The 11,610-nt window shown below is 38.0% G+C and overlaps 1 protein-coding gene across 1 annotated transcript in view; it reads left to right on the top strand.

Moving 5' to 3' along the window:
- The window catches only part of EIF3L (eukaryotic translation initiation factor 3 subunit L), a gene marked incomplete in the record, with an annotated part of 14,492 nt that extends 10,399 nt beyond the window's left edge, over nucleotides 1-4,093 (top strand). The window contains 1 exon segment of the mRNA XM_015817265.1: nucleotides 3,920-4,093. Coding sequence (XP_015672751.1) covers nucleotides 3,920-3,958 — 39 coding nt within the window.
- Between the last annotated feature and the right edge of the window lie 7,517 nt (nucleotides 4,094-11,610).

Below are 11,610 nucleotides of genomic sequence, written 5' to 3'. Positions count from 1 at the left end.
CACCCGGGGCAAGGCACCCCCCCCTCCACAGTGGGCGGCGTCGGCGACCCGGCGGCTCGGATCGGATTCGCACAGCCAGCACTGCAGAGAGAGTGAGTGAGCCAGGCAGGGGCAGAGAGCTGCGAGTGCGAGCGCGCCCCCCCAGATGTTGCGCCCGGTGCGGCCGGCCCCCCCTGCACCCCCCACGCTACGCCTCTGGTGTGTGTGTGTGTGTAAGATGGTTATCCCTAATTCCTATTTTGTTTTAAAAAACTGAAATGGCTTGCTACCCTCTGTACAGGTCATTTAACATGGGATCATGGTGGGAAAATTGAGGGAAACTACCAGATGAGCATCATATAAAGCTGCCTTGTGATGAAGTCCTCAGAGATTGTCACACTGCTGGGAGTTGGCAAGTCTCTTCTGGAGGGGAGGAAAGGCTCTCCCCTCCCCAAATACCCAGTTTGTTTTTATTCTGGATAGAAGAGTAAGAATGGAGAGCTTCAACCCTTCTTTGCCACCCCATTAGTTCAGGAGAATGCAGTTCCTAATTCTTGCAACCACCAAATTGTATATTAAATACAAGGTTCCTTCAGAGTTGCGTGGTGCATTTTATCATCGTAACTTTAAAATAATAACAAATACCAGCCAGCTTCATAAGAAAGTGCATGGTTAACATGGCATTAATTATAACTACCGTATTTTCCAGCGTATAAGACGACTGGGCGTATAAGACATCCCCCAAGTTTTCCAGTTAAAATATAGAGTTTGAGCGAGAGAGGGGGGGGGAGAGAGAAAACTTGATGAGTAATATGCCAAACCACATGTGTAAAGGAATAAAATAGAATACCCGTATTTTCCGGCGTATAAGACGACCCCCGACTTTTGAGAAGATTTTCAGGGTTTAGAAAGTCGTCTTATACGCCGGAAAATACGGTATGTGTTCTTATTTAATCCTAACCATTGTAGATATCATATTGCTTTGAGTAAACATGTCTGTATTTATGTTGAAAAAGTAGGGGTCAGGGGATCCCTACTGCACAAAGAGTTTGCCCTCGTAAAAATGAAAGGTCAGAGTCGGTGAAAGATGTTCTCCTTGACTGCAACTTTTTTGCAGAGGCTTGCCAAGATTTGAAGCAGCTTATGTTACAAATAATGCCAGGCAAATCTAATTTTTGTAGATGCTAATTTTGGGCTATCTAATGAAGATCGCAAGGTGACTCTTACACTGTCAAGCAAAGGATACAACAAATGGTTTAAACAGAAATGGCTGAATTATTTTGAAAGTATTGTGTGTAGTTGAGCTACGGTACATATTTATGTTGCTTACTATAATAATTTCTGTAATATGTTCTTTCTGTTGGTTTTCTTGATTACAAAAAACTTACAACTTTATATATGCATGCCCATTATGCTGTTCCCTGTCAGGTTAAGCATCATTGTGTAAGGAGCCAAAAGGAATAAGAACCAATAAACCAAAGCAGTTAAACATCTAAAAATAAGAGAAAGGAAGCAGCTGATTTTAATTTATATCAACACTTCTGCATTTCTCCATGCCTCTCTATAAATACTCACAAAGGATCTCTGTTTCCATCATATTCACACATTGCCTTTTTGTTATTTAAACTTCTGATTTCTTTTGGAGGATTTCACTGATTTCTTCTCTGTCTTTCCCTTCATCTTATACACAAATTCATCTACTTTCCCTTCCTTTTATTCCATATGTTATTTTTCATCTGCAATTTGATCATCATTCATTTTGTCTATACGGCTAAACCAATTCAACAAATTGGTTACTTATATTCAGTTTACTATCTTATTGCATTCACTCATTTCTGACTTTATTTCCTTTTTTGATCACATACACTTAAGTACACCATTCCCATTCTATTTAGCTTTATGCTTCTCTTGATGTATCCAAACCTCATTCCTATATAACAGCGGTTCTCAACCTATGGGTTGCGACCCCATTTGGGGTCGATCGACCATTTCACGGGGGTCGCCAAGCAAGGCTGTCCGCCATTTTTTTTTCCTTTTCCGGCGGGTGCCTTACCTCCCTTGGGCTGGGCCAGCTGGTGGTTGGCCTGCTCCGTCTCTGCCGCTTGCCAGCTATGCCTCGGCCGGTGCAGGGGGCGGAAACACGCATGCGCGGCGCTCCCGGGCAGGGAAAGTCCTCGACTTACGACTGGTTGGGTAGTCCTCGACTTACGACTGGTTTAGTCCTCGACTTACGATTGGTTTAGTCCTCGACTTACGACCGGTTGGGGGGTCGTGGCATTAAAAAGGTTGAGAACCACTGCTATATAACAAAGTGGGCAGAAGCACACATTTTATGCAGCCATTTCTGCTATTTCTGATGAACTCTGTGGAGTAGATTATATACTGCTCACTACCATTCTCCAAGTATTCATACATCTTTAAAATTTCTACATTTTCTAATAATAATAATAATAATAATAAAGTTGGAAGGGACCTTGGAGGTCATCGAGTCCAACCCCCTGCTCAGGCAGGAAACCCTACACCATTTCGGACAGATGGCTGTCCAGTCTCTTCTTAAAGATTTCCAGTGTTGGAGCATTCAGCACTTCTGGAGGCAGGTTGTTCCATTGGTTAATTGTTCTAACTGTCAGGAAGTTTCTCCTTAGTTCTAGGTTGCTTCTCTCCTTGATTAGTTTCCATTCGTTGCTTCTTGTCCTGCCCTCAGGCGCTTTGGAGAATAGCTTGACTCCCTCTTTGTGGCAGCCCCTGAGATATTGGAATAAATTCATCTACTTGCTCTGTTTTCCCCCATTTTTGTAGAAAGTATATATATTTATATATAACTTGTAATTGTTTACTGTTTTCCTTGCAAAATTTCATATAATTTTGCTGCACCATTATTCAGGTTCTCGGCCAGCAGTATGGCAATAGAAATACTTGTACCGAATCAACAAGTCTCCAATATGATCTCAAGTGTTCCTTACACATTTCTTTACAAATGCATTAAACAATCAAGGACATATCACACATCCTCCCACTAAATACTCAGCCATTTGCTAAGCAATCTGTTTATTCCTACACTTGTGATACTTGTAGCATATGCTGATTTTACTAAATAGCAGTTAATACTCCATAATAATACAAAACATTCCATAATTCTGATCTTCATCACTTTATTGTACTTCTTTTCTAATATCATATATTGGAATAATCTTTCTCCATATATATCTCTATCATCTGCTTAAGTGTTTTCTGTACATCTCATGTACAGTACAATTTCCTGCATCCCACCAGCTAGGAGATGGAGTGGAGTGTATTGACTCGCCTTCAGAATACATAACTAGTTGGTCATATTTACATATGGGGGGATTACATAATTGCTGAAGGAGAGAATAAGGAAGTATCTAGAAATGCATAGTATAGCACAAAAATTTGGGGAAATGGTGCAGGAGATGACATACTATTGTGCAATGAGGTTTCTGAAAGCAGTCCCAAGAGCAAAAAGATTTGAGATAACCAGCTGGATCAATGAGTACCAATTCTTTGTAATCACCTTCCATCTTTGCTATAAACCTCCCAATTTCAATAACATTTCAATAAAATATTTTTCAGGTTTTTCTTTTTAGCAGTTGAATAGTCATTTTCCAGGAATGATTATTTCTAAGCAATTTTGTCAGTATAGATTTGGACAAAATGCTGTAAAAATCACTTGCAGCTTGTGTAATTTGCAGGTGTTCATCTGTTTTCACAAACACCACAGATCTGTCCACCTTGGTACAGTCTGCATGTGGGCTAGATTTAATTTACTCATTCAGCTGCACTCAGCATTTTTGGTAGGATGCAGACACTTGTTTGGAGAATGTATAATTGGGGCAATGATACTGAAGTGCTTAACTATGTGGGTATTTCTCCCCCCCCCAGCCCCCAAATTAACTTGTAATTAGATGTCTGTCTCTTTCAGTTGAATCGTACTCTGAAGAAGATGGGCCAAAGACCTTGAAACTCTTCTTGCATCAGCTATTTGCCCTTTTTGAAGAGGGTAAGCCTGGGAGAAATATGAGCTAAGAATTCTGGAATCTTCTATAATCTCTGCCATTTTTACTTACATAGCAGATGGTTGTGCTCATACAAAAAACTAGAAGGTCTAATTAAATAAATGAAATTTCTTTGTGTCTCTGGAGTTTGTTCATTTATCCCTTTGAGGGAGAAATAGCTAATCTTTGGCTTCTTTTGATATCTTGGTTGTGGTGCTTGCCTAATTTCATTCTATAGGGCAGACATGTCAAACACAAGGCCCGGGGGCCGGATGCGGCCCGCGAAGTGGTTTCATGTGGCCCGCAAAGCCATTTGGAAACAGTGAGGGAACGGCCCCCGCTGTCTTGGCCCTGGCCCAGGCCAGCCAGGAGCCAATGTACAATTTTATGGTGGGCCATCTATGCTGAAACGCATTCAGTCTTAGCTCCATAAGGCCGTCTGGAAACAGCGAGGAACCAGGGGAGGTGTCACCCTTTGTGAGGAATGAAGAAATGGACCATGCCTTGGCGCTTGCCCCGGTCCCACCCCCTTCTGCCAGAGACCCTCAGATCTGTCCCACTCCTGGCCAGGCCCCCACAGGCCCCCTTGACACGAACAATGTAGAGCTGGCCATGCCCACCCAGTAGGCCACACCCAGTTCACCCATGCCCACCCAGTAGGCCGCACCCACCCTGGCCACACACCCCCCCCGAGGGCAACCGCAATGCTGATGCGGCCCTCAATGAAATTGAGTTTGACACCCCTGCTATAGGGAGTGTTTTTTGAAAGCTGGCAGAGTGTTTACCGGGACTCAAGCACAGGTCTTCACCTCTATTTTGAAAGGTGATCTGCTTTAATGCTGATTTTGCAAAAATATGAGCTTGTTCTTTCTCCTATAGTTTTAAAATGTGAAACCACAATGCCCTGCTTTGCTAAAAGAAAGCAAAGAGAAAATGCTATATGTCAAAATTATTTCTGTGAGGCTGTAGATTTAATCCCTCTAAGATTGAATGCCTTCAGAGTGTCTTCCAGATCTTTTATGATATAGTTCTTGTTCTTTTTCTTTAATGTAAAGCACTGGGACAGTAAAGATGAAGTCTCTGAATCAAGCTTAGCTCTTGGTGACCTCATGGATATGTCCACACATGAGTTTTGGCAATATCCATGTATCCTGTTTTATTTTCAATGCCCCAAACCAGTCTACACCCAGTAGATAGTGAAGTTGACATCAGATAGCATCCTTCTTATCATTTATGATTAAATTTCTCTCTCTTTTAAAAAATGATACTGAAAAATACTGCAAACCTTCAGAGTCCTTTTATATGAAATAAAAGAAATTATGACTACAGTCCCGTGTAAGTTGGAAATGATTCTCTTAAACTTGGTAGTTTTGGAAAACATATGTAGGATTGGGCTGCACAAAGGATACGTCTGCTTACATTGGGTCAAATGTTAGGGGTTTTCCGTGTATGACAAAGTAACACGTTATGGAATGCTTCTGACAGCAGTGAATCAACATTACTAAAAAATAGCAATTTGTTCATGCCAGATTCCTTCCAGCTTTCCTAGTGAGGATAAGCACATGAAATTAGGACTGCCAATTGTTTCAATTGTACACTTAATGTGAGGCTAGCTAATGCCTTTTGGAAAATGTTTGTTTATCAGAATAGGCATATTAGGAAGTGCTGAGTTCATACAAAAACTACAAATCTGCAAGCTCCTTTCCTAATACAAGGTTGCTACAAAGTAGCTAAACAGGCACACTTTACAGTTCGAGAATCTGTGTGTGTTTTACTGTTTCTTTGAAACCTTGTTAGGGATTTATTAACTTCCAGTGGTGGTTTCATTGTGCTTTGTTCTCATCCTCAATATTTCTGTTTATATATTTTAGTTTCTATATTCTTGCCAGAAAAAAAGGATGAAAATCAATAATAGAAAAATAATAAATTTGTCATGCTTACTTTTGCTAAAGCATAGTTGGAAAAGATGAAAAGCTAAAGCATTTTGTAAAAGTCCATGTTGCAGGTATTAATCTCTCAGCTGGAGATCTGTGTATTAACAAGAATACATAAACAAATTTGAAAAATTTACATTTTTCAGGACTTTGTAAATGCTAACATAATTTTCAAATATTATAATGAGCTGTTCTAAAAAAAAAACTTTGTCAGCTGTTCATATAAGATTTAAAATGTACATTATGGGCCTCTAGTAGCATCCATGTGGAGCCTACAAGAATACTCCCTACTTTATGTAGCAATATTGACGTGGAAAAGTAGAGCCATGCTTCCTTTGCTAGAGATTCCATCTTACTGAAAAACTGTTAACAGATTTTGGCAACAGACAATGTGACAATCATAGGAGTTGAATAATTCCTAACTTCTAGCACTGGAGATAAATTCCTTGGCCAAATATTCTATTCTAGACTAGACTAGACTAGACTAGATAGACTAATGATAAAAAAATAATATTGAAGAATTTTATGCTTTGCAGTCTAATATGGCCACACATATTTAAGACTCTTGAGATTTCAGTGGAGCTTGTTTTGTCGAAAATGGCCTGGATAATGTCTTTCTATGAGATTTAAGAAAGAGGCTTGTTAAAGTCTCAAGAGGCCTATCAGGGAGACAAGTTTTGGAAATCATATCCTACAACAATATTTGAATGAATTAAAGATTTAGATTTTCAGAAGTAAAAGGAATAAATATTTGATCATGGTTAAAATAATATGTTTTATGAAATTCTGGCAATCCTAAATGGACTTTTTGCTGACACCAGGATTGAAAAGTTGATGTCTTACAGATTTGCTTATAAATAAGGGATGGGTGATGGGAAGAAGAGATACCTGTTTGTAATCTTATAGGGGGGCAAAGACCTACTAAACTCATTTATACTTGTGATGAACATTGGAAATTACTACTTTATTTATTATTTCACCCTTTATTTTTCTTTTCTTTTTTTCTTTGCACTTTTCACTTTGTTTTTTACTTTCTATCTCTCTGACTTTAGTTTGTATTAATTTTTATTACTGTAATTAAAATTTTCAATAAAAAATCATAAGGAATTTGAAGCCTAGTCATGTATGTGTTTGCTTGGAAGTAAAAAAAGCCTGATTTTACATGTGTTTATATAGAACTGATTGTTTTTGTTCAGTGGAATTCTTCCAGTAACTGAAATGCAGTTTTTAGCTTTTTTGTAAAAGATCTCTGTCCTGCCACTTGTGTAGAAAGAAAGTATATTATAACATAGATTGGATGGCAAAGGTTTCAGGAATGCTCGGGTTGCGTATGATCTCCTGGTTATAAATAAATTCTTCAATCTTTTGCAATATTTTTGTCACTGATAGCACTTTTACAACTATATATTGTAGCATTGAGTATGGTATAGTGGATAGCACCTAAAATTTAAATTGAAAATCTGAATTTAAATCCTTACTCAGCCACACATCTTTATGGGTGATTTTTGGCTAGTCTCTATTTTTCATATTTTTCTGTTTACCATTTTTTAATAATGTGAATTGTTACTATCCTAGATTGCATTGAGAATAAATAAGACTTGATATAATGTTATGAGTCCACTTTAAAAAGTGGCTATGTGCCACTTCAGAAATAAGAATCACTATTTGCATCAGACTATAGGATTACCAAATCCAGATTTCTGTCCCCACAGTGACCAACTAGATGGCTGTTGAAAGTTCATGAGGATAACAACATTCTTCCCAGCAATTAGTGTTAACAAGCACTCTGTCTCTGGCGGTAGAGAAAAAGAAAGCCACTGTAAAAAGCTATTTTGATAAATGTATCTGCCAATAATTTGTCAATTCCTCTCTTAAAGATAGTTTATTTCTATAGTCTATGTTCTGCAAAGAATTTATCATATCAGTGTCATGCTATTCTTCATTTTCCCCAGTTATTTTCCCCCCAGTTATTTTAGAATTTTATAGACCAATAGGTTCACTTCAAGCAGCCTGAAGAATCTCCTCAGGCACTTTCTTCTTATGGAGATGCCTCCTGTAGCATTCTCAAATCTAGTTTAGGATTATCTTTTAGCAAGTGTGATCAAATAGTACATGAAGTGGTCTTTGCATTTGCACCTGTTACCATTCCCTCCACAATGTCTGAGAATGAAAGAGATATCACATGCTGCACATTTATGCCTGCATCACACTTCTGTTAAGTGGCAAAAAGGTGTGGGTGGGTTCACTTCATCACAGCTGACCTTCTGGCCAGTTGCTCTTTGTAGGAAGAGGAAGGACAGGCTGTTTCAGTCTGTGCCTGGCACCAACTGAAACTAAAGGAATTCAAAGTATGCAGCCACATTAACAGAGAGCCCAATTGTTGAAATGCTGGTGAAGTTTCTGTATAGCCACATTGTTTTTAAATCTCAGCTCCGGGCTCAACTGCCGTAATAAATTCTGGGCTGATGTAGCTCAGTGATAAACCCCCCCTCAGAACTCTTAACTGCTGAAATCATGAAATTAAATTGGTGCTACAAGTGATTTGTTTCACATTTCTTGTCAGGAAGATACTGCTTTACACTGACCAGATCCAGTGTAAAGTTGATGCTGACCAAGCAAAATGACCTATCTGTATGACCTATCACAATTTAAGTTGGCTTCGTGACCCACTTGCATCCAGTATTAATTTAGTATGGTGATCAGTATTGTAATCTTAGAGTCATGTCATGGAAGTGCCTAATGAAAAATGATTTTGTTCAAACAAGACACCAAGCATACAGAATACTATACTGATATATTTTTATACACAATGTTGTTTGACATAAGATCCTGTAAATTTGATCAAAGGCATACTTCCTTATTTATGGCACCTTTAAAAGTCTCAGTATGAAGATATAGGCATCAATCTGTCTGTCAATGCCACTCTGTATGCCAAATTCTCTGATCTACTTGATTTCATTAAAAAAAAACCAATTAAAAAAAATAAATGAGAAGCAAAGCAATACATTCAAGCCTAATTTGTATTTTCAGCAATTCCTCCAAGTCTTGCATAGTATTCAGCAGCACTCATAAAATAAAATGATAGACAATTTCAGCCTGATATTCTTATGGAACTGAATCCACCTACTCAGAAAAAAAGCAACACTATAGAGTGGGTGGCTTATTATGAAGTAATCTTATCGGTTTGTGTTCTGGTGTTTCCTGATTAGCAGCCATTATGGTAGCCATTTTTTGAGCGATTCCTCTTAATCCATGGTTATTTTAACTATAATTTGTTGAAAAATCCATAAAGGCTGGGTTCATACAGCATGGCTGGAAGAAATATTTATTTATATTTATATTACATTTTAAACCAAAGCCAAATAAGACATTCTATGAATTGGCATTATGCCAAATCCTGACCTATGGACAGCTAGATTCAAGTCAGTCAATAGACTGTTAGCAATCCAGGAATGGCTGTGCCTGTGTTTATCACCTAAGTTATTTTAAAAGTCTGGTGTTTAGCTTGCCATTTCTAATTTATTATAGAAGTTGTTTACCTTCATTTGCTGGAATCATACCACTTTTGGAATCTTGAAGTCTAGTCTTAAAATAATTTCACCCTTTCCAATATTATTCTGCAGAATAAAACCCCCTTGAAAAGCTCTTTCTACCTTCTTTGCTAGCTTCAAGTAAAGAGATTCAGGACCAGTTTAAAAGTATTTTACACAATGAATAGTTAAAATGGTATTTGCTACCATCAGGTGCAACAAGAAACAGCAATTTTGATGGTATTGCAAATGTGCATATAGAGTTGGCTATCAGTGCCCATTAGGCTTTATGTCTATAGTACTACTGTAATACATAGTATATGTTAAATACCATATGCTAGAAAAGAGCAATTGAAGAGGGAAATCACTTCCTTTCTGCATTGACAAACTTCCCAAATTCATTTGGTTGGCCACAATCTAATCCTGTGTACTGGACTAGACAGGCTGTTGGTCTAATCCAGTATGGCTCTTTTTTTAATCTTATTTTGAAGACAGTCAGCCATTGAAAAAGGCCAAACAAGGATTGAAAAGCAGGTGGAGAAGGGCAGAATTATGCATGTGAAAAGGCTGTACAGGACTCCGCTTCACAGAGGTAAACATATTCTGAAGCCTGGTTTAGCTCACTTCAACAGGTTTGCACATTTATCAGCCACCATAAAGGATCAGATTAGAAATTTGCTTTTAAAATGGGAAAGTTTATATCAGTTATAGTCTGGAGTTAATTAATTGTCTAAGATATTTTTCGTGGAGACAGACTTAGAATATTTTGGCCTGGACAGTGACAATGAGTTGTCATCTAACTTATATACCAATTTTCCATCTCTAACTTCAGACTCATGTTTTATCTCAATTATGAATTATGGGTAATTTTGTGATAATTTTGTTAATAAGTTACAGAGCACAGCATAAAAATGAGGTGAATGTGGGGAGCGCCGAGGAATGAACGTATCTTTGAAGACTATTCTATAAATGTTTATCATCCATTTTATTCTTCTACGATTAATGCAAGTCAAAAGAAATGGTGTGATCTGTACTATCATGCTCTGCAAATCTCATCTCAAAATTATGCAACATATGTTGCGTGTCTGAAAAATAACAAATCTTGATCTTATGACAGATAGGTTTAGAGATAAACTTTCATTTTGTGTAATTTCTAGCATCTTCAAATAGGTAAAAATCCATGCAGTGCTGCTGCCTTTTCTCCATTGTTAGTAATTTGCTCTTAGAATTTTTTTTAATACCTCAATAAAAAAGGTGCACTTTCATGATAACTAAAAATAGATGATCTTCTTTTTCCTTCCAGCCATTTATCATGTTCGCTTCCTGCCCATCCCTAAAGTACAGCTGCAGCTGGAAAACATCTCAGCATTCAGTTTCTTTGTATGCTGTTTTCCATCCTACAGCAACATTTTAAAAAAAAATTCATCGCTGAACAGAGCTGAAATTATCACAAAGATACTAATGCCCTAATTAAAAGTTATATGAATTAACATACAGTAAGATTTAAAGATCGAGTGGTGATTCAGGCAAAGCCTAATCGTAAGGGATTTTATCTCAACTACTGTAACCAGGAAAAATAATAGATCTGGGAGAATGGAGGTCTGACCACGCCTAATCCACACTCAAGTAGCCTTTAGACATTTTAAGCAGTAGAAGTAGCCATTGCAATAGAAAAACTCATGAATAGAAATGAATCAGGAGGAAGCTGTTTCCTCACTAAATAAAGTATTGGGCAGTTATTGCAAAGGTAAAACAAAGGGTATTATTTTGGTACAAAGATGCTTCAAGTGGAGATTCTGCCAAAGAACAGCTTCCTGGCTTTATAATATTCATAGCTAGAGACTATAACAGGAGGATGAGCTCAGGCAATGCAGTTTCATTCCCTCCAAGGTCCCACTCAGGACCTTTCCAGTTCTCAGGAAATACCAACAGGAAGAAGTCGAAGAATGGTTCTTCTGCAGACTGTTTGGAATATAGGAACCAATTAATGAATTGAGGAATTCACAAACTATGAAAATATATAATTACAAGCCTAACCAGAACACAGGGTTGGACTAGTAGACCTCCAAGATCCCTTCTAGTCCTATGATCCTATATAACAGTTCCTGCCGTGGTTATGGTTCAACATCTGCAGCAACACCCTAAAGCAGTGTG

This window comes from Protobothrops mucrosquamatus, unplaced genomic scaffold (assembly GCF_001527695.2).
Source record: "Protobothrops mucrosquamatus isolate PMUCROS unplaced genomic scaffold, P.Mucros_1.0 scaffold569, whole genome shotgun sequence".
Classification (NCBI taxonomy): domain Eukaryota; kingdom Metazoa; phylum Chordata; class Lepidosauria; order Squamata; family Viperidae; genus Protobothrops; species Protobothrops mucrosquamatus.
Note: the sequence above shows the minus strand (reverse complement) of the source record. Positions and strands in the feature narration are given on the sequence as shown.